Source organism: Pungitius pungitius, chromosome 3 (genome assembly GCF_949316345.1).
Source record: "Pungitius pungitius chromosome 3, fPunPun2.1, whole genome shotgun sequence".
Classification (NCBI taxonomy): domain Eukaryota; kingdom Metazoa; phylum Chordata; class Actinopteri; order Perciformes; family Gasterosteidae; genus Pungitius; species Pungitius pungitius.
In genome coordinates, this window is record NC_084902.1 from 17,390,315 (window position 1) to 17,414,341 (window position 24,027).

Below are 24,027 nucleotides of genomic sequence, written 5' to 3' on the forward strand. Positions count from 1 at the left end.
GCAGGCTAAATGCTACATGCGTCATGCTAAAATACTTGCAGCGATAACGCCAACAGGCTAATGTTTGGTAGGTTTAATCTTGCACTTTGTTTAACATATTAGTAAGGCATTGCCTCAATTGCATCAAACAGAAAGCACAGCTAATAGTGAAATTCTTAGTTTTGAAGTTACAAACGAATTCTGGGCTAAATCTATTTTCAGCCCTAATGATTTGGAATGTAAAGGATGCACCAAAATAAACAGGAGTCATCCTTTGGACACCATGCCCATTTTTTTTATTTTTTCAGCTAAAAACCGAAAGAAAGTCAAATACATAATGCTTAAATATAATTACAGATATATAAATCCACCGATGCACATGCTGTATACTACATATGCCCAGCAGCATGTACACATATTTCCAAGGTTTAATCAAATCCGGCTCACATGTCACATGTTAAATGGCCTTAACTGGAAGATTTGGGGTCCTCAGCTTCTGTTTCCATCATTCTCTCCTGAGCTGTACAAAGAAATTGGAGCTATTAAAGCATATCCTCATTCATTTTTAATAAAATTACACACAAATATATGATTCAGACGACAATGACAGGTGTTTCTTTTTTTCTGAAGACATCTGAGGATTTTCTATAGTACATTACATGTCATTTAAGTTTTATCCAGAAGGCATTACCAGTCTCAAGTGGCCATAGCCTTGTTTTCCAATCCCGGAATGTTATATATAATTTGCTATCTATTTACACAGTGAGTTAAATATTATACTTCATCAAAAGGATATCTGACCATAATTCTAAAAATAAGAGGTAGAAATAAACAGAATGCTCCGATATCACCTGATTCTGGTCTTTGTAATGATGAAATACGTGACTGTAAACTGAAACAAATGGTAAATGCTTACCCAAGTAGAGATTGTACATAATAAGATTTATGTGCTGTGGCCAGAGTCCTCTGCAGTGCTCTTCCTCTGCAGCGGAGGCTGTTATATAATAGTGGGGAGAAGGTGGGGGCTCCACTGCAACACTAAAGGACATCAATCAACACACTCACACACACACACACACAGTTGATTACATGACCCAAAGAAGTGTGGCTTGTAGCAGATGCTTTTTATCTTCAGCAATACATTATACAGTCGTAAGACACTTTTGTCTCTTAATTGCAAAGCTAAGTATAATATACAGTGGTACTTTAGGCCGTATTGTGCCTCCAACTTTGTGGTTAAAAGGTAAGTAGGATCTTTCTGAGGAGCTGAGAGCCATGCTACTGAAACTCATCTATCGTGGCTGAACTACTTTATCATTTTTTATTATTTTTGGGCATTGTCTACCTTTTGCACCTTATTGCTTCTTATTTTCTACAACCACTAGTGCATAAGATGTTATTATTTGTCCTATTTTACACATTATCTCCTGTTTTTCCTGTGCCACAGGTTTGGCAGTAAAAAGAGAGAACTCTTTTTCTGTGACAGCATCTAGTGTCGTTTCACCCTGTGTGCTCTGGGAAAACAGCTCGTGGAGCAGCAATTTCCATTTGATTTCTTTAAAACTTTTTTAGGTGTTTCTGTCTGTCTGTGGACAGACTATGTTAACGTGGTTGCATTCTGGAAACAGCATTCCAGAAACGTTACAGATGTCTTGTGTAGTTAAAAATGCAGAGTGTGAAGATGGGTATGGTCTGAGCAAAGGGAGCGGTGTCCACGGGCCCCCGGTACACGTTGTGGCCCCTGGTCCTATGGTAACCAGTGTGATCCCATCTCAAGCTTCTCTCCAGAGATACGTCACACTCTGTAGCTCCTCCTCCTTTCTGCCACCTCAGCAGAAACAGGCCTCACAGCTCTCCACACTGCACCAGCAGAGGAAGAGATACTGGTGTGCACGTGTGAGAGAGAGAGAGAGAGAGAGAGAGAGAGAGAGAGAGAGAATGTTTAGGACAGATAAAGAAGGTGGAGAGAGGTGGATACGGAGAATCAGAGAGAGTTTCTTTGCTGAAACGTAAGAGAAAAATCCTGCGTCACTGTTTCTATCCCTGCAGGACGATTAGAGGTTCCTCAGTTTCCATGGTAACAGGGGGCTTTTGCCATTAAGACTAAGCTGTATTTCTTAATTCCCCAAAAATGGTGGCCAGAAATGACGTACAGCACCTCCATGCACAATTTGAATGCAAATATATACTATTATATTTATATTCTGGTTATCGTAGGTTATATTGTCATATAAAGACATTTTGAATTTTTACAATAAACGAAAAATGGACATGATGCGCTGTAAGAAAGTCTGAGTTACGGCTAATGTTGGCATCTCCGTCATGCTCTTTCTTTTTTCAACCCCTAAAAGTGAAACTTAAGGGTTTTGATAGTCAAACAAGAAAGAGTCCAACATTTTGTTGCATTTAAAGTCCAAGTAAACAAATTATCAGTTCAATCTTCAGAATACACAGGGAGCTATAATGTAATTTAAAAACAATATTGATCCTCTATTGTTTATATAAGAAACTAAAATATTCTGCTTGGGAAAGCATGGGCCACCAAACATGTACAGGAAGTCTCTCTTGGCAAATACTGATACTAATAGTTAGGACGCTAGAACACTTTTGCTAGCTATATATTTTAAATATTTTGTTTTCCCTTGATGTTCGATAATGTTGTTGTCTTGTATCGTACACTGTGTAGTGAAGACCAGTGTGTGGACAATGCAGTTCTCGTGGTGTGCTTTGAGCTCATTCTGCATCCTCATAATGCTCCGCTTGCATGATCGCTTGAGTGTAGCGCAATCTAAGCAGCTTTTTAGAGGGGTTTTCCTTTTCATAGCAGTTAGCAAAAAACAGTGAAATGTGTGATCTTTGCTAAATTATCCATTTGATTCAATAAGACAGACACAGGCTCAAATTGTGTTATGATCAGTGCAACAAATGCACCTAATTTACAATGAGACTCTTTACTGGCGGTGTCAGGGTGTGTTTGACTATCATATAGAGTTTTGACCTTTGGAATTTGACATTTATTAAGAGGAAAATTGTAAAGCTTCCAACTCTGCCCGCCCCCCTCCCTCCTCGTCCAAGGACAGAGTCCTACAAGGCCCACATATCAGTCACATAACTCCCTCCTGGTTCGCCTGCAAATGAAAGCGAATGTGTTGGAAGCAGGCGATCTGTATTCAGCACTTTTTATTAGGAGCGAGAACGAGAAGAAATTGGGGGGAGGGGGGGGCTGCTAGTGGCCCTCATAGCAAGACGGATGTAAGCTCATTTGTGTTTATGTAAGTGACCCACAGAAAGGCTTCAGCAGTATTATTAGGAAATCCTCATTTTACAGCGGTCACTCGGCTCATTGTGCTCACAACGCTAAGGTCCGAAACGAGGACAAATATACAAGGATGTGTTTTTTTCACTCTCTCTTTCAATGTTTATTGTCACCTAGACACGCAGGAAAAGTCCTTGTACTTAAAAAAAACCAGTACAGCCGAGTTGATTTACAATCATCAACTCAATTAACTTGCAACTATTTGGATAGTTGTCGTGTGAAAGCATTTCACATTGACTGTTTGTTAGACTAATCACAATTTGGGCTCCGAGCAATTGATAAGCCGTTTCTTACCATTTCTTAGAAACCAAATCATTTATTCATCAAAACGTTTACTAACACGTCAATCGAATAGATGAGTGCAATCGTTATTCATTATAAATGTGTCCACCTTTTGAATAGGTCCTCTCTTTTTTGCACAGGTTGGATGTCCTTGAGATCTGTGTGAGATATCTGTTAATATCGGTCAATAACATAAAAATGGACCAGATCCCCAGTTTTTGTACAGTTTTATTTTGTTTCCAGTTCCAAATCATCAAAACAACTTCTAAACAGTAAAATGATGGTTTTGATACACATCTCACCATCTCATCATGGACTGAACCAAGTCCCCATTACAGAGCTTGGAGTGTACCAAATCTGACCGCCCCCCACACTTTGAAGCTGAACTTATGGATGGTCACACCATCCAGTCAAATCATTATTTAGTCATAGTCTTTATAAAGCCAATGGTCACCAGAGATTTGTTGGGATTCTTGGAAACAGTTTCTCTTTGCAATTAAAAAAAAGAGTCATATATGGTTACAATTAAAAGTGAAGGTAGTGAGAAATCCTAAATCTGATGATCGATCTTGCGTTATTTGTTCCTTATTGATCCAAATTGACATGGTGGAACGGATTTGGGATATGGGGGGGGGGGGGGTTCAGTTCAGACCAGGACTCACAAACACACGTCGGAAACAGTCACCATTTCAGAGCTCCAATGTGATTGGCTATGCAGATTAGATGATTAGAAGATTCATCTGCCAATAATTTGATAATATTAAGAAAACTCGACCATCATTTTGCTGTTATTATTTTACATGAAGACAAAGTGAGTATTGTTTGTGAAGTTGGTCGCCATTTGAAAACATCACCTTGAACTCTGGGAAATTGCAAGATTTTCACCGTTTGTTCATTTCATCAATTAACACAACAATAAGCAGATGAATCAATAATCAAAATGATCTCTAGTTGCAGCCACAAGATTCTCTGTTGCCCCAAATCGTTTTTCAGGTAGTCTTTTACCTTTGAAACAGATTAAGGCCAGAGGTACATTAAAAAAACAAAAGGACAAAATCAGCAGAAAGGAAACTGACAGCTTTGAATAGATGTTTTGGATTCCAGCATGTTTTAATGCTGAGCTAACCGTCCATGGAAGCTTTGGCTCTTTCAGGATTTTAACCTGGAGAAAAAAAGTCTTCCAGCAGGAAATATGAAATCCAAAACAAATATTCAATCTTGGTTCCCAAGTAATTTTACAACATCGATTCTGAAAAAAACAGTGGTTTGTAAACAAAGGCTGAAACCGTTGTTTTCTTATCAGCATTTTTTTTCTCTTTTTTTTCATGGAAAATATACACCTTATCTTCAGAGGCTTCCCGGGGGTCCAGACGGGCCACCGGGCAGAAAATAACAACGTACCATCGCAGCATTGATTTCCTCATCTTCCTCTTCACAATTGGATGAAGATTCGATCTTTCCTGTCGTACACATGCACCTTGGTGCCGCTCCACTTAGCTTTTCAGCATTAAACGTACCGTATTTAAAAAAGGGTTATCATGCACATTCTCTCCCTTCAAGCCCCTCAGACAGTGACGTCCCAGAGCAGCAGATGGAGCGAGTTTGGCCCGAGTGGTTTGTGGGTAAAAAAACCATTTCATTTAGTCATCTCCATTTTGGATTACCACGTTCGCCATGTTGTTATTTCCTAACCGAGACAAAGAGACGCCGCGTACGCCTCTTGTAGCAAACTGTCAATCACTGTCGGCCTACATTAAAGCAGAAGCAAATTGTTTTGCTGCTGTTTTCAAGACAATAAAGACAATAAAGCTTATATTTCCTTGAAAACACCCTCATGACCCTAGCGTCATGCGACGAGTATTTTTTTTAATGAAAGAAAACAGTGAAATAAGGTTTGAGTCCATCAGTTTACTTTTTTCTTTTCTTTTTTATTGTCTAGCTGGAGACAGACACCATCATAGGGGTGTAATGCTACATCTATTATTTATTCAGCAAGTGTGAATTATTTACACAAGCTAATAAGTGATAGAAAACATTTCATTCTACTGGGAAGAAATGGCTCCAAAGCGTCCAAACTCGGTCCGTCGGCGGCTGTGGGCCCGCCATGCCTCTACTTAATTATAACTCCTAATAACATCTTCCAGCTCACAGCGCAGACACCACAAAGTACCTCACCTGCTCCGTGTCCAAAGACTATTGAAGGTAATGTTAACATGAACTTAATCTGGTTGACAAAACACACTCACACACACAGAAATATTGATTTAAAAAAAAAAAAAAAACAAGGGTTAAAAAGAAAATCAACAAATGCACTTTAGAAGGAAATAAGTCAGACTGAAAGCCATTGACGGATGAAGCTAAAACTATAGCTAACACACACACACACAGTCTGCAGCTCAGGGTGCTGGTTGGCTGTCTTGGTCTTTTGAAAAAAAAAAAACAGACAGACAAATAAAAAAAATTCAAAAACAAAGAGTCTTTGGGCTCTCTCTCTCTCGCTCTCTCGCTTGCTCTTCTCGGGTTGTTCATACCGACTGCGGGGGCGATGATGTAAGCAATGACATCACTTCATCAAAGATAATGTCTTGTCCTCGTGATCGAGTCCAGCGGAGTGTCGGACAGAGAGTCACAGGTACAAATTCCCCATCATCCTCTCTGTGAGTTCAAGCTTCAACGGTCAAAGGTCACATGGGGGGAAAGAGCAGTTGGTGCAGGTTGAAAAGGAAAATAGAAGGGAGCGAAAGACGGTAGGCCTTGCGGCTCCCCTGTCTGCAGTGGAAAAGGTTTGAAGAGGGAGGTGGGAGGGGTGGCAGACAGAGGGGGCGGCCTCTCTAGCGGTTGTTCTTGGCCGCCTCCTTAGCGGCCACGATGAGAGGAGTCAGACTGGAGAGGGGCTTCGCCATCTTCAGAAACTGGTGCTGAGAGGAGGAGGAGAAGGTGAACAAGAGGAAGAGGAGGGAGGGAGGGAGGGAGGGAGGGGGAGAGAGGAGAAAGCAGAGGAATGGGAGGAGAAAAGACAGTGGGAGAGGGAACGAGGGAGGTAGGAGAGGAGAAAGAAAAAAATTCAGTGCAGTGCAGCAATGCCTGACCTCTTATTTAATGCGTACATGCACACAATTGAATCAACTTGTACAAGATTGCTTCAGAGTACAAAGGAGCCTTTGTATCGGATTACTTCTATAACAGACCTCCTTCTGAAAGTAACAAGTCCCAGTTTCCCCTCTCAGCTCTGAGTCATCGTAGAGTTCTACGGCCCCAGACACCTAGACTTTTACACACCCACACACCTTCACACCCACACACCTTCACACCTACACACCCGTCAGTCTCACGGTCTGTCTTAATCTGACACACACACACACACACACAGCTGTTGTACCTGCAGCAGCTCTTTCGCTGACCCCCTCTTCTCAACGTCCATCTCCAGACATCGGTTCAGGAAGTCCCTGAACGTCGTCGACAGCTTCTCTGGGTTCTGCAGCTCTGGCGTCCCGTTGGTTGCTATGAGATACAGTGCCTGGGGGGGAGGGGCAGAACACATGATGTGACCAACAAGGTAGTCCTCATCCCATGAAGCTTAACAACAACAACAAATGGTGTTTAAATTCATTCTACTCCGGCGCCAACGAGTGGTGGTTTTCAGAACAGCAGCAATACCAACTATGCAGTTATGATTTAGGTTGCCGAGGACCAGGAGTCTGGTTTTCTAGGTACGTTATAAGTGCATTTATAAATATTAGTGTTAAAAAACACATTGTCTCAGGTGGCTTTACAGTCCTAAGAACAACCATACAGGTGTCTATTTTTACAGTTATATTACTCTCATGCACAATATAACTTTTTTGATCACTTCAGATACACTTTACATTTTTAATCTTATTTTGCTGTTATTTACTTTATTCCTTTTTAGTTGAATTCCATTGGTCAATATTTTGATTTATCAGTTTTTTTCGGTATTCTTCTGCTGTTATCTAAGTGAAAAATATTATTTTTAGGGGGAAATGCTGGAAGAAACCTTAGAAAGAGCAACTGACGGGGACGGAATAAATAAATCCAATGCTTGAAAAAATATCAACACAATATGATAAATGTCACTATAAAACTGTTTTCATATTATTTGGACAAAATGACATTTGTTTTGCGGCACAATCTCACCCTCAGCGGGTTCTCATTCAAGTACGGCGGCTCCCCCTCCACCATCTCTATGGCCATGATGCCCAGGGACCAGATGTCCACTTTAGGGCCGTAGGCCTTGCGGGTCACGACTTCGGGGGCCATCCAGTACGGAGTCCCCACCATGGTGCTGCGCTTGCTCTGCTCCGGAGTGATCTGGGCGCAGAATCCAAAGTCCGCTGTGAGGGGGACAGAGGACGGCGTGAGCTCATTCACAACCTGTGAAAACACTCTGACGCGTTTTCGTCACATTGAGGACCAAACAGTTAAAGAAGAGATCAGGGCTGCTGCGTGACAGGGAGGGTGAATACCAATATTAATAATAATAATTAACACTAATTAGGATAAATAAAACTAGCATGACGTTATCTGTGAACTGACTGAGTTTGACGGAGCCGTCCATGCCCAGCAGGATGTTGTCGCTTTTAATGTCTCGATGGATGACCTGGTTCGAGTGGAGGAACTCCAATGCTTGGAGACACTGGAGACAGAGACAGACAGAAAGGAGTCAGAGAGAGATAGACACAAAAAGTCAGACAGTGACAGACAAAAAGAAAGATGGAGGGACAGAGAGACACACAGACAAATCAGGAGAAGAAAAATGGGAAGATATGATGTCAAAACGGGATTTTTAAAAATGAGTTTCCAACCAAGATGACGTCTTCTGTCTCCTTGTCTCTTACCTCTCTGCACACAGCAGCTATCTGGGCTTCATCCATGCAGGTCTCTGTGACAACGTCAGTCAATGAACCTCCGGCCAGGTACTCCATCACCACCCACAGCTCATCACCCACCAGGTAGCTATGGAAACCATCAATACACAAAGGAATTAAGTTCCATCGTTTAAACACGGACATCGGAGAGGAAACGATGCAACTTCAAATGAAATGTTTACAGAGGAGAAAATATTGTTCAAGGGAGGGACGTTTAGGTTCAAGAGGTCAGAAAATGACTACGTCATTGGATTTTCCCAATGTAATTATCCATTTTAATAGGTAAATTAAGATTTTAATTTAGATAAATATTGAGGAGTCTCGCCACACCAGCCATCGTCACGGCGAAGCGTTTTCCCAGCTCGTTTCACACATTTACTGCAGTCAGAATATTCTATTTTTAGAGGAAAAATGCCATCAACAGAAGGATCTTAGCTCAGTGTGAACCTGCCAAAACTAAAAATAACCCTCTAACTTTTAAAGCCACAGCTACCAAATAAAGCCTCTGTGTAGGTGTGTGTGTGTGTGTGTGTGTGTCTAACCTGTCCAGGTAGTTGACTATGTTTGGGTTCTTATTTTCCCTCATCACCAGAATCTCATTGATGATCAGCTCCTTTTTGGGCTGCTGCTGCAGGTTCATCTGTTTGATGGCAACCTGAGAAAACAAAGTAAAGGGGGCAATTTGTTCAATTTTTCATGCAAATAAATCACACTGAGCCTGGAGAAATAGAAGTGATCTTTCAATGAGAGGGAACCCAATGGCAGTAAAAGTTTGTTAGGCCGAACACATGACACAGACTAATGCTCAGAGGAAAAGGATTATCACCACAGTCTTTAAAACGTGAACCAGCGAGCTGTTGAGGGGACACTTTAATCCAGTCAGTAACACAATGTTCTCAGTGTGCTCACTCCATAGCTGCTATACCTCTACCTCGAACCTCATTTAAGGTGCTTTCTGTAACTAGTCAAATTACATTTGAAACAGTAGTGCTTTGCTGTTGCGGTGAATTCATTTTAAGCCATTAAAATAGCAGCATAGCTCTACAGGCAATCATTGGAGGGATTGGCTTAAAATGACAGGACACCGTCCACACGTTTCACCAACATGTGGCATTCTCTCCGTGACCGATGAAGAGTCACGCTGAATGGAACCCACCTCCTGTCCTGTGGCGATGTCTATAGCCGTGTACACCGTCCCAGACGCCCTGAAAACACACAGCAGAGAACATCCTCATCAGCTTCGTGTCATCAAGCGCTGGAGCTTCTCACAGCAAGTGGATGTCATCAGAGGAGCCGGCTCGGGGTCCGTCCACTGCTGCAGCCCCACGGGAACCACACAGAACACCACCCGGTGGCACCGATGAAAATAGCTGGATGGAAACACTTTTTTACTTTTGTAATATTTAGGAATGAGCCGTTAAAAGTTTAAATTGAATGAATATTTTGAAGTTAATCTTCAGGGGCTTTAGCTTTAGCAGAAGACTCTTTTTTATATTAACAACAAATATGACCTCCTGTTCTTACTCGGGTGAGGATGGTTAAGGGGTATTTAGTGTGATTCGGGCCGTTGTGCTAATAATATTGACCTTGACAGAACTGCTTGTTGTCTAAAACCCTTCAACTGAAAGCGTTGTCTTCAGATGAGACTCTGGCTTTAGCAGAACTGTAGAAGATGGAAGGAACCCTCAGGGTCAGTGATGCCGTTTCACACTCATGGACTTCTCTTTGCTTTGCGTCAGGGAAACACCGGAAATCCTTCAGTGTGATGATTGCGATGTACACTTGAACAATGCACACTCTCATAAAAAGATGCTGTCATTGATTCTTATGCAATGCACTTGTTGCCAAGCAGCAACAGGGAAAAGGCCAAGGATGAGTGATAGCGAGACGCAGGGTAAATCCAGATGGAGGATTTGTTTGGCTCTTGAGTTCCAATATATACATTTTTCTCCAGAATTGTTGAACCCGCCTTTAAGTGATCGGACCAATCGCAGCCAACCTGACGTATCCACGCAGCCCCAGTGGATCGGTGACACTTACCCCTGTCCGATCTTCTCGAAGCGCGTATATTTCTTCTTGGGGTCACCCACACTCACGATCGTGCCTGAGTCAAAGAAAGACAGGGACAGGAGAGGTCATGTGGGGGCTCAAAACATACATAACGAGTTAGAGAAATGAACTAGGCCCTATAATCCAGAGCTCAATAGTATGTATACATTGTTTTTAATGTTCCACAGAATCTGAATAGATTAGAAGAGTCAGGTATCTTCTTATCCATCTGAATTCTGCTCTATGTTCAGCACACTGAGGTCAATGCAACATGCTGACCGGGAGAAAGAAGCAGAGAGGAAGAGGAGGAACGAGAGACTAAACAGGTCAGAAACTAAACTGAAATGTAAAGAATGTGTGAAAGAGTTTGAAAAGAAAAACAATTAAGGAAAAAAAGGTGATGAAGACGAAAGAATAAAAAACTGGCACACAGCCGGGACATTAAAGGAAAGAAATTAATTAAAAAAATATCCAACAGTAGAAAGGAAGGGAGGAAAGACAGAAAGTAATGAAGTAACGTGTGCAAGAACTAATAAAGGAGAAAGACATAGTGGATGAAAGACAGAAATGAAGAACAAATGAAAGAAAGAAATAAAAGGGAAAAAAAACAAGAAAAAATGCAGAAATTAATAACAGAGATGTGAAGGACGAAATGAACAAAATTAAAATGGAGGAAAGACAACTGACAGACAGACAGACAGAAAGGCAATCAGAGAGAAGACAGACAGATGGAGAGACAGACAGAGGGACACATAAAAACAGAGACATAAAGACAGAGGGAGACAGACATAAGGACAGACAGAAGCATCTGGACCAGCTTTGTCTGCAGTTCATTAATCAAAGTCAACAGAAGGAAAGTGATTAGAGGACAAAACTTGTCTGTAACCGCTGGAGATGATGAATAAAGAGGACGGCCAATCAGACGTGAGGATTGGACAGTGGGGGACGGGGACAGTGGATATCATGTCTGTCAGTCATAGAGACAGACACAAAGACAGGCAGTATCCTGGTCTTACCAGCAGAGGGAGGTCTGAGCACATCTGGACAGGCGTGGGGCATGATTTAAAAAATATACAGTCTTTTATTACAAGTACACAACAACACATTTCAACAAGGGGAGAGGTTGTTTTATTTTGTGCTTTTATTCTAAAGGGCTGTGACCTAAATTAGTCACAGTGCATCAAGCAGCTCAAATGGTCACTGGAGGATTTATTTATGTTCTAAATTATTTATCGCCTGACTTCTGTGTAATTATTCTTTTTTATTTGATAGATTTTGGCTGAACACAAAGGTTGGAAATAATGAACTATCATAATTAAAATGAACAATATAAAGATATATATGTTTTCTTTACTTAAGGTTATGGTTAAGGAGGAGAGGCTCGGTGCCATTAAGGGCAAAAAAACATGGCAGCTGGTTTCTACGTGATAACGTTATGGAACACCTCTCACATCCCACACTACTCAGCTGTGTGAACCTGTATTTGAAATTAATTTTAAAAAATTGCACCTTTTTGTTACTCCATATATACTGTATGTATTATTATCAGAAGTTCTAAAAATAAAACACAATACTTGCAGCACCAACTTGTCTCGAGGCTAAAATAAACCCCCGGCCTCCTCTGTGTAGGTGCAAAGAGAAAATGATTAAACGCTGAGTCAAAAAGATTACAAATGGGCTAAAATTAGCTGTCAGAGACTCGCTGAACTGTAGCAGAGGAAGTTCTACTTTTACCGCACCACCTTGCTGCTACAAAGCGCGTCAGATTAAAAACCACTGTGGTCACAGCCGTGAAGGCGTCCCCAGTGTCCACGGCTCCTCCGTCCTTACACTTCCTCCTCTACTGGTTTTGCACAGCCAGACTTTTGAGACCCGGCGTTTAGTGTCTTTTAGTGGTTTTGCTGTGTTCTTGTTCATCCCATGAGGTGACGGATGGGTTTGAGACATTGTTTGATGGAGATGGCTCTGTGCATGTGCTGTATCTGCTTGTCGCGTGAATACGGGGCTGGGAGCATTTCCATACCCCCTTGAGGTGGTCCCCACATGGCGTGGCCTGAGGTGGGGGCTTGCAGCTAACAGTGCAAACAGAGTTAACCTGAGAGGGAGCCAGCGGGGGGCCGCTGAAGTTTGGGTGTATGAATGAGCCTTACGTAGTTTCTCCAGGATCTCCTCGTCCGACATCTTCTTCTTCCTGGTTTTGTCCAGGGGGCGGGGCACTGAGGGCCCGGGGGCGGGGCTCGCACTAGGAGGGCTGCTGGGAGCTCCTTCCAAGGGAGGGGCGGGGGGGATGGCAGCGGCGGCGCAGGCTGACGGCGGCGGGGAGATGGGAGAGGTTGCAGCATCTTTGGTGGGAGGTGGGGGGGGGAGGGGCTCGATCACTGAGCGAGTGTATATCTGAAAGAACAATCAAAACCATGTGACCCAATTCTAAACAAGAGAAGGTACTTCTTACTTTTCCAGACTTTCCAGAGCAAACCATATAGGGAGCTTGTAGAGTGATCAATAGGTACTGTAGTAAACAAATAGTTCTACAAATAGTACGAGAATGACTCAGCATTATTTTGGCTTTTACATCTCTACCTGAACACTAAGTATAGCACAACATGAAAACATCAGCTTGCCTACACAATTACATGGTGGCACATGGAGTGGTGTGATGCGCTGGGTGCCGCAAGGTTGGATCCCGGCTGCCCCATGTGCCATGTTGAATTGTCCCAGAGCAAGACACCCAACCCCTAATTGCTCCCCATGCAAAATATAACGCATGGGTTATAATGTAATGTAAGTCGCTTTGGATAAAAGTGTCAGCTAAATGTAATGTAATATCCAGGATGACATTTTCATCCTCTCAAACTTAGACATTCTGTTACATTTTACATATTTATCTACATTATATAATTTTCTCTAGAGGTTACTATATTATACTTTACTAATTTGATTATATTTGATATTCTATTATCTGTTATATATTGATGTACTATACTACTGGAATCTACTGTTACATTATATTAATAAATTACTACATTTCACCTGATATTATTATATCCTTTTTAACAGTGCATCATAATTTACTATAAACTATATTATGTTGATTTATTCTCCTATACATGTCATACTCTATTCATACTATATCCCTGTATGAATACAGACAAACACTAAGTGATGTTACTTAATGATTTCATATATAATTTATATTATTCTGGCGTTGAATGGATTGTAACCCTTTTGAAATCTGCTGTGTCATAGAAATTCTGATGTGCTCCCACAACTGCAGCAGGCCTCAGCCGTGCCACGTTATTTTCTGCACAGAATAATAAATCAATCAACAGATTCCTGAAAGCTGCTTTAGTAATGTGATCCATCATAATAAACATCAGCTCTGCATTACCGCTTGTCAAAGTTGCTTTATAGTTATGAGGGGCTGATGACTTTTCAAAGTGGTGAGCATTTATTCAGAAGAAATATGACAATAACAACGGCAATCTTAAAATATATAGATACTATTTTCAATAAAATATCAATTTTGGGTTAAAATAAAGTTTGGGCTAACTGTGTGAAGAGTGAGTGATTTATGTTGCAAGTGAGCTCTTTGTGTGTGTGTGTGTGTGTGTGTGTGTGTGTGTGTGTGTGCTGTTGTAGGGACTCCAGTCAGGTGCACCAGACCAGTCGCTGTGGAAACTATGGTGGCGCCATGGAAGCAGCCTCTCAACCGCCAACCTGTCTGACAGAGGGGCAACAATGTCTCTCTGTGTGTGTGTGTGTGTGTGTGTGTGTGTGTGTGTGTGTGTGTGTGTGTGTGTGTGTGTGTGTGTGTGTGTGTGTGTGTGTATGTACACTCACCGGCCACTTTATTAGGTACACCTGTCCAACTGCTCGTTAACACTTAATTTCTAAGCAGCCAATCACATGGCGGCAACTCAGTCCATTTAGGCATGTAAACATTGTCAAGACAATCTCCTGCAGTTCAAACCGAGCATCAGTATGGGGAAGAAAGGTGATTTGAGTGACTTTGAACGTGGCATGATTGTTGGTGCCAGAAGGGCTGGTCTGAGTATTTCAGAAACTGCTAATCTACTGGGATTTTCACGCACAACCATCTCTAGGGTTTACAGAGAATGGTCCGAAAAAGAAAAAACATCCAGTGAGCGGCAGTTCTGTGGGCGGAAATGCCTTGTTGATGCCAGAGGTCAGAGGAGAATGGCCAGACTGGTTCGAGCTGATAGAAGGGCAACAGTGACTCAAATAACCACCCGTTACAACCAAGGTGGGCATAAGAGCATCTCTGAACGCACAGTACGTCGAACTTTGAGGCAGATGGGCTACAGCAGCAGAAGACCACACCGGGTGCCACTCCTTTCAGCTAAGAACAGGAAACTGAGGCTACAATTTGCACAAGCTCATCGAAATTGGACAATAGAAGATTGGAAAAACGTTGCCTGGTCTGATGAGTCTCGATTTCTGCTGCGACATTCGGATGGTAGGGTCAGAATTTGGCGTCTACAACATGAAAGCATGGATCCATCCTGCCTTGCATCAACGGTTCAGGCTGGTGGTGGTGGTGTCATGGTGTGGGGAATATTTTCTTGGCACTCTTTGGGCCCCTTGGTACCAATTGAGCATCGTTGCAACGCCACAGCCTACCTGAGTATTGTTGCTGACCATGTCCATCCCTTTATGACCACAATGTACCCAACTTCTGATGGCTACTTTCAGCAGGATAATGCGCCATGTCATAAAGCTGGAATCATCTCAGACTGGTTTCTTGAACATGACAATGAGTTCGCTGTACTCAAATGGCCTCCACAATCACCAGATCTCAATCCAATAGAGCATCTTTGGGATGTGGTGGAACGGGAGATTCGCATCATGGATGTGCAGCCGACAAATCTGCGGCAACTGTGTGATGCCATCATGTCAATATGGACCAAACTCCCTGAGGAATGCTTCCAGCACCTTGTTGAATCTATGCCACAAAGAATTGAGGCAGTTCTGAAGGCAAAAGGGGGTCCAACCCGTTACTAGCATGGGGTACCTAATAAAGTGGCCGGTGAGTGTATGTTTGTGTGTCCTCACAGGACCACATAGACATAACATAGAAGAAGTTGGTTGCTATTGTGTGTCACATAACATATTATACCACACACACACAGGTCTTGGTGGTCTTGTGTGTTAGGGCAGCAGACCGGTCCATTTAAGGATTAGTGGGTGTAAGACATTTGATCAACGGCTGCTCAGTCGATGACTCAGGTAGGACTGTTCAGTGGATTTACAGGGAACAACGCGGTATGGGTTAGGGTTAGGCGTGTGTGTGTGCAGTCACGCATGTGCAGTTACTCACTCAGTCACTGCACAATGTTTGAGCCAAAAACCTTTTGGTGAAAAGTCTTTCCATGTCTCTCTTATTTCATGTTTGAAATATTCAAAATGTGAAAAACATAAACAAAAATTTAGTTGTAGTTTTCTAGGTAATTGTAGGTATTTATTTGTAGATTTTTGTGGGTATTTATTTGTAGGTTTTCTAGGTATTTTTAGTAGTTTTTCAAAGTATTTGGTTGTAGTTCTTTTAGGACTGTAAGACTTTAAATTCATTCATTCATTCAAATACAAATGCAATTTTCCATGACACTCGTTACAATAATCCCCTATCACTGAATATAATTGGCTTATAGCACTGTATAATATGTTTATGTAGTATATTCTTGCATAGAAGAAACTTTAGCCTTGGCTGGCCTTGATGGCTCTGTTGAACCTATGGAAACAGTGTATTCCTGTGTGTGTGTGTGTGTGTGTCCTTACAGATTTGGTGTGCTCTGGTCGGGGGGCGATCACTGGCGGGGGCTCGGCCTCATCTTCGTCGTCGTCCTCGGATACAGTCGATATGGCGGGCGTCTCAGACACAGCCTTGGAGCTCTGCGTGACATTGCACGGGGGGAGAAGGCGGAGCCTTAGTGACATCATTGTCACATGAGAAAACACCAGACCAAGCATTACCTCCTACAGTAAGCGTCTCTTCTTCTACTGCTGCTGCTGCATCATACTCATCCTCTGCCAGAGAAGCCCTCCAGCTCTTCTTCTCTGCTCACGCTCTGAATTGGTCCTCTCTTTCCTGTCTCCCTCTGTCCTGCCACCCTTGTATCTCTTGCCCCCCTCTACTCATCACTCTTGTCTGATAGCTCTCAACATGTCTTGCTGCTGATGCCACAAGTCACACATCCTCCCCTCCACCTTCCCTCTCTTCTTCCTCTCTGCAAGTCTGATGCTCGGCCAGTGGCCAACCTGCATAGACGGGGGAATGGTGAAAAGAGGAAAAGATGCTGATTCACAATGCAGAGAGAGAGAGAGAGAGAGAGAGAGAGGAAGAGTGCTTCTATGTGTGGCATCATCATCACTATCTGGTACCGCCCTCTCTTTATTCTCACTTTTATAGATTTACCTTCAAAGGCGCATTTCAGACATTTGCACAGCGTGATCATGGAGTTTCAGAATGTGTTGGGCACCAGCGATAAATAGTGGTAATGTAGTTGAAAGGCCATCAATCGTCTCATCTCAACCCTTTCATTGCTCATCACCCTGACAGATATGACTCACTCTCTTTTACAATTCACGCTCAAACTTAAAACAAAAAGTATACAGAATTCTACACAACCCGAGGAGTGAGTGTTATCGCACACGTTGAAGACGTCTTACCGTCGTGGTGGAGCTGTAGGCATCTGCGTTTTTATCTGCAGGGAAAAACACAATTAGAAATGAGGAAAAACTGAAATCAGGAGAAAGACAAAGAGGTTAGTGTGTGTGTGTGTGTGTGTGTGTGTGTGTACCTGTGAAGCTCATGTACTTCTGGCTGTTGGTCGTTTCTTTCGAGTCGTAGAACTTTAAAACGTCGAGGACCGCCTGAGGATTCTTCTTCTGCTCCAGTTTGGTGATGTTGGATGTCTGCAGGAGCCGGGCCCACTGCTCAGGCATGCCCTACACACACGGGGGCACACACACACAGTTTTACTTACCGGTATGTTTTTTTATTCCATGCTGTGTATTGTTTGTAGTGATCAATAAACTTTGTCACAAATCCCTATCAACTTATAATACACACTTTGTTTCAAACTGCTCAACAGGATATTATAGGATGAGGACTCACACACAAACACACACACACATCTTATCCTAACAAGTCAGTGTTGTCATATTTGTACTTCAGTCACACAAGTAGGTCACATGTTTTCTCTCTCCCTCTCTCTCTTCGTCTGTCTGGGTCAGTCTCTCACTCTCGCTCCATCTCTCTGCTCTGCTCAGTTCACACCTCCATCAATGCCTCCACCCATCTGATGTCTCTGCTCTACTCCAATCAACACAACCTAAATATGTTCCTAGAATAAAAATGTTTAAGAGCATTTAGGTGTGAGTATGAATGAGAAGAATGTCCCAGATTACAGAAACGGTAGTACACACACACACACACACACACACACACAATCCCAGCTAAAAGAGCTTGGTCAGGCGGATCAAGTGAGTGAGCTAAACAAGGCTTCTTTGTCTATTGTGACTATTTAAAAAAGGTTCATTTGACAAATTAGTGTGTTTCGAACACACACATGCACACACTGAAACTCACGCATCAGTGAACATGGGTCTTTTTGAAAGCAATTAAAAAGTAAAGCGTATACACACCAGATGGACGAACACACACCGTGGTTGCGTTTGGTGAAAGCATACAAAGGGAACTTAACACACAAATGCCAACACGCACACACACACACTTACAGTAAATTCCCCGGTAACTGCATCGAAGCCAACATGGATGGTGTGTTCAAAATCAGACGGCAGGGAAATCTCAGGACGCTCCTTCTTCTTATAGGCTGGAGGAAGAGAAAAAACGTTTGTTAAATGTATGTATTTCAGGACGCGGAGTGGTCCATGTATTCTTTCCCCTTTGAATACAAAGAAACCCGGTCTATTCAAATTTCTGAGATAGGTCTTAAATCCGGAGAGAATCTGTAAAAAGGAACTGAGAGAAGCATAGGAGAAGAAATTAGGAAACAAAAAAGGAGGTTATTATGAATCATTCCCATGTAGATATTAGGGGTATCAATAGATTAAAAAAATAATAATAATGAAATGCACATTTTGAAATTCATTAATCACGGTTAAAAGTTTGTTTTTCCCTTTAATAAGAGTAAATCTTATAAGGATTGAGTAATCCCTTCAGAATATGTCAAACCCGCGTCCAGTGCGGCCCGCTGGATTACTTTGTTATTGCTATTGTGAGAATTACAGAAAGGTCCCCACGCATGCGGTCGCTTTTGACAGATGAGAGCCTTCGTTGTGTTTTTTTAAAATATCAATTCGTTTAGCTTAGTCTAGCAGCTAGCTTAGCCTATCAATGCCTAAAGTGGTCCGCTTGCCACTCCACCCCCCCCTTCTGATTGACACGTGAGGGAATTCCTCTGCACAGTTCCCTGCTGTATGTCGTGCCTCCGTTTGCTTCACCTCCAATGCTAAAAGCTCTCTCCAGCAATATATTTAGATCCGTTCTTCCTTTGTATTTGCAGATCCAGAAGCCGATCTGTGATATGAGCCGCACTGTGAGTTTTGTAATCTTTGTCAACTGAAGAATGAAAAAGGAAATATGCAAACAAAATAGGGTAGCAGAACTTTATTTGCCTCCTGGCAGAGAGTGAAATGAGAAGATGAGATCTGTCTGCGCTCTGCTCAAGGGCAGTGCGAGTACCAGTGCAACCCCCCCGATCCCCCCAGCCCCCCCCCACAGCGATCTCAGGACTCACTCTTGTCGCCGCCCCCTGTCAGAATGAACCGGATCGAGCGGTCCTTCTTCTTCTTGTCCTCCGGGTTGGGTGGGAGGGGCTTGGAGCCGTGGTTGAGTGGGGCGGGGTCCTTGTTGCAGGAGCCAATCATGGTGCTGGTGTTCCTCATGGGCGGAGCTGGGGGCTTGTCCTCGACCTCCCCATTATCAGACATCTTCAGCTGGGCTGCAGCCGGCCGCTCCTGCACAGAGACGGGACAAGAACAGAGGTGGGGGGTCATCGACCAATCAGAGGCGAGCATTCGCGACACCGATACTCTTAGACAAATGCTCAATTTACAATGACGGAAAACTAAACTACTGGACTTTATGTGAACTGCCATGATTGACTTGCCTCAGACAGTCACGTGACATAATTTCTTTGACTTTGAAAAAACAAATTGGCGTGAACAGGAGTCTCCTGAACATCGAGCAATAAGAAGAGGAGATGAGAGGCTGTAAGTAGACGCTACCATTCATCAATTCTTGATACCTACACTAACATTTTTTTTTTTTAAATTCGGAATCTCAAAGTCCAAGTCAGAGAAAGAAAGAAATGTATTTTCCATTTGCTCACAGAGCGGTCTGTTTGATCTGTAAACACTCTGCTGACTAACCATAGTGTGTGTTTGTGTGTGTGTGCGTGTGGCTACTGACTCAGACTTAAATGCTGAGAGAAGGAAAGTAGAAACTTTCTTCCTGGTCACTCACACACACACACACACACACACACACACACACACAGCTGATAAGTATGAACATTTTAATGAATGCCACAACGCCTAACCTGCTCAGCTGAAAGTCCCACAAGATACAAGGAGAGTCTATTTCAGGCAGTACCACACACAAACACACACATAAACACACACAAACATGTGCACAGAGGATGTTGATGACTCTTCGATGATCTGTTGATCTCCCAAAAGGGATTTCACTAATAAACAGAGTGCGCAGTCTCAGTTTTCTGCAGGTGTTTTCCAGTGGCTCAGTCTGAAGAAAAAACTACTTCCTGTTGTCTCACCTTCACACATTCATTAAAAGTTCCATAACTACAATAAAAAAAAAAACACTTTGCATGCTGGGATGCCGGTAGCAAGCCAGGGACCTGGAGCAGGATATGCATTGGGTTGCCTTTTAGTATTTGAGAATCAGGTTGTTGGAGGGCCAATATGTAGTATTTGTCTTTTAATTTTGGTATCTGCATATTTTAAAAGGGTTTAAAAGATTTCCTTAGGGTTAGTTAGTTTTACATTGTACACTCACCTAAAGGATTATTAGGAACACCTGCTTCAATGCATTTAGTGAGGTATGCAGCAAAGCATTTTTATGGCCACTATGTACCCATCCTCTGATGGCTACTTCCAGCAGGACAATGCATCATGTCACAAAGCTCGAATCATTTCAAATTGGTTTCTTGAACATGTCAATGAGTTCACTGGACTAAAATGGCCCTCACAGTCACCAGATCTCAATCCAATAGAGCACCTTTGGGATGTGGTGGAGCGGGAGCTTCGTGCCCTGGATGTGCATCCCACAAATCTCCATCAACTGCAAGATGCTATCCTATCAATATGGGCCAACAGCACCTTGTTGAATCAATGCCACGTAGAATTAAGGCAGTTCTGAAGGCGAAAGGGGGTCAAACACAGTATTAGTATGGTGTTCCTAATAATCCTTTAGGTGAGTGTATATCCTACACTTCCCATGCTGCATCTAATAACATCAGGCTTCCCAAGCTGAGGTAACCTCGGACTGCAGCATAAGGGTCACTCCCTGAAAGTGTCACGTCAGAGTTTCCACGAGCTGAGCGCTCCTTCAACACCACCAGCGTCACAACTTTCCAAACCTTAGACCTTAGAACTGCAATCACAGTTTACGGCATGAATGGTACAAAGTCCTATTGAGCTGATCTCTGGTCAGCTACTACTTTGTCTGGAGGGCCTGATAGCTCCAAGCACATGATGCTGTTTCAACACATTTCGAAAAAATGTATATATATATATTTAATTTTTTAAGATCTGATTTAAATAAACATAATAAATGAATAAACAATGAAACAAGTTTTTAAAAATAACACTCGCCTGAGCTTAAATCTACTTTAAAAGAAGATTCAACAAAAGAACACCTCAAAGAACCCCTCACAACAAAATGATACACATTGTTGTCCCTTTAATAAGCTAAAAAAGGATGACTTCCCCGTATCTTACCTAGCAGAGGCAGACAAACATGTTAACAGCTACAAATTGATCCAAAAGCAAACAAACAACAGCAAAAAGCAAGAGGAGAAAACAGCAAATCCACAGAGTTAAATCCAAGGAGAAGCACTGAGAGGGAGACGCTCCGTCTGCCTTTTGACCAACGCGGCCCCCCTCCTCCCCCCGCCCCCCACAGGCGGTGATGTCACGGCATGATGCCACAAGGCGAGTCACATAAGGAAGCGGGGAAACACGGCGGCCCGAGCACACACACACACACTCTGTGGAAGCAACATGAACACTACAGCCACTGACTATGCACGTATGCTGCATGTACACAAACAAACAAACTTTATAAATCTCTCTATATCCTGAAAGTGAAACAGAATCACAGCCCAAAATAGCTATGAACGTTAAAATAACTTCTTTAAAAACACACACACAAAAAACACACACACACACAGGGGACGAGACAGCAGCGGCCTCGTATTTCAGACGCTGTCAGTTTTAGCTGAGCCCTGTTATCAAACAAACCCACACACTGTCTGCTATATGGCACACACAAACTGTGTAGTCATCTTCTACAAACGATCCCCACAGGATGAGTGGAGTGAGTTTCACCACAGTCCGAAGGTTTTCCCAGCCAACCGAGCAGAGACTGCGTAAAGGATGAAGATTGTGTGATCAGTGACTTCAGCTCATATGAAGGGTTGATGTATCTGTATCAGTGTACAAGTCAGCCCCCGACCCTGGGGGGAGGGATCGCTGGTCACCCACGGTCTGTGTTGCCCAGGCGGTGATCCATGGGGCTGAGAAGTGAAGCCAATGATGTAGTGCTTAAACGTGCCTTCTCTCTACTGACCACCAGGGGGAAGATCCCAATGGCCCTGTAGAACTCTATAAGAAAATTACTCTACTTCTCTCTTGGTTTATTCCTTCGGTAAACATGAGTTTATGGTCTCAATCACTTGTTTAAAGTCCCCTATCAGGGAACTTGAGCTGCGTGAAAACGCTGTGGGAACGCCCGTGCGTGACCGCGTCATGAAGCACGTGTGAAATCAGTCCAATGTCGAGCTGGTACGTCATAGGCGGGCGACGCCAGGACCAGGAAGCTACAAAGAGACCCGAAAAACAAGCCCATTCATCTCTGTGCCTTCATCAAGTGCGTGTGTAATTCTAACGATGGCTAGTAGCAAGCAACGCTTCTCGCAGCCGCGCGATCCAGGGCCTCATCGGAAGCACGCATGGCGGATCCATCCACCCAGGATGAGGCACCACTCACGCAGCCATCCAGCTCTGAGGAACTGGATGTGGTTAGCGTTGAGGCAGCGGAGGCTGAGGGCACGTCACCTCATTCCCCCCCGGCTGAGGAGATGTTGGAGGTAAATAGGAAAAAATATGAGGAGCTGTTGGAGGTACTCGCCCGAGCTGCTGAGAATCTCAGCATTGACTGGCCGGCGGATAAGCAGGGGCCTACTACATGAAGTAAGTTGCATGAACGGTTTCTACCTTCCTCGTGGTGTACTTTCTCGCCGGCGTTTGCCTTTCTTACCGGACGTCCACACTGAGTCCTGGGGGAGTCAGGTGTCCGCTCGCGTCTATAACCCGCGTACTTCACTGTACTCATCCGTGGCACGGCCGGCCCCAACGAGCTCGCTCCCTCCGAGGAGGGTTCTGGTGCTACTAGACCAGTGTTTCCCTGCCAGTGCGTGGTTACAGGGCACTGTGTCTGCAGACCCGAGAGTGCCAGAGGCCAGTCCCGAGAGAATGGTACCCTTAAGAGAGTTTTTGGGAGAGTGGCGACCCCTCCCCAATCTCAATGGGTCCTGCGTACAATCGACAGGGGCTATGCCATCCAGTTCAAGAGGCGCCCGCCTCGATTCAGAGGGAGCAGGAGGTACGGACTCTGCTGCATAGGGGAGCTATAGAACGAGTACTACCTCCCTGCAGTCCCTCCCTGGAGTCAGGCTATTACGGCTGGTACTTTATTGTTCCAAAGAAGGATGGGGGCTTGCGTCAGATACTAGATCTACGCCGGATGAATCGCGCAGTCGCAAAGCTGGGCTTCAAAATGCTCACACTCACACAGATCAGGTCTGAGGACTGGTTTGTCACGACGGTTACTTTCATGTATCCATCCTTCCACAACACAGGAAGTTCGCTTTTGGGGACAAAGCTAAGTACCGGGTACTTCCGTTCTGCCTAGCTCTCTCGCCCTGTACGTTTACCAAATGCGTGGATGCAGCTCTGGCACCATTGCGTCCCCAGGGCTCCCGCATTCTAAACTACATCGACGACTGGTTGATTTTAGCTCCGTCAGAGTGACTGGCATCGAGATGTTGTGCTCGCCCACATCAACCGTCTGGGGCTGAGACTCAATGTCAGGAAGAGTGTACGGTCCCCGCTGCAAAGGACCACCTCCCTGGGCTTGATCTGGGATTCGACCACAATGCGGGCACGTTTGTCTCCCGCTCGAGTAGCTTCAATCCTCTCTGCAGTCAAGCAGGCCAAACTAGGCCAGTC

At 43.6% G+C, this 24,027-nt stretch overlaps 1 protein-coding gene across 2 annotated transcripts in view; it reads right to left on the reverse strand.

Annotated features, from left to right (window-relative positions):
- Window positions 1-3,787: 3,787 nt before the first annotated feature.
- pak1 (p21 protein (Cdc42/Rac)-activated kinase 1) overlaps window positions 3,788-24,027 on the reverse strand; it is a 40,387-nt gene continuing 20,147 nt past the window's right edge. Inside the window, exons 1-15 of one of the 2 annotated variants that reach the window (XM_037471667.2) lie at window positions 21,517-21,646; window positions 19,293-19,512; window positions 18,271-18,365; window positions 17,331-17,478; window positions 17,200-17,234; window positions 16,309-16,422; window positions 12,663-12,906; window positions 10,504-10,567; window positions 9,620-9,668; window positions 9,006-9,118; window positions 8,434-8,551; window positions 8,132-8,231; window positions 7,733-7,929; window positions 6,957-7,094; window positions 3,788-6,495 (exon numbers count right to left, since the gene is read on the reverse strand). In XM_037471667.2, coding sequence (XP_037327564.1) covers window positions 6,409-6,495; window positions 6,957-7,094; window positions 7,733-7,929; window positions 8,132-8,231; window positions 8,434-8,551; window positions 9,006-9,118; window positions 9,620-9,668; window positions 10,504-10,567; window positions 12,663-12,906; window positions 16,309-16,422; window positions 17,200-17,234; window positions 17,331-17,478; window positions 18,271-18,365; window positions 19,293-19,485 — 1,695 coding nt within the window. In that variant the 5' untranslated portion in view covers window positions 19,486-19,512; window positions 21,517-21,646 and the 3' untranslated portion in view covers window positions 3,788-6,408. Of the gene's footprint in view, window positions 6,496-6,956; window positions 7,095-7,732; window positions 7,930-8,131; window positions 8,232-8,433; window positions 8,552-9,005; window positions 9,119-9,619; window positions 9,669-10,503; window positions 10,568-12,662; window positions 12,907-16,308; window positions 16,423-17,199; window positions 17,235-17,330; window positions 17,479-18,270; window positions 18,366-19,292; window positions 19,513-21,516; window positions 21,647-24,027 lie in introns of those variants that run through there. The other variant, XM_037471655.2, reaches the window with a different exon arrangement.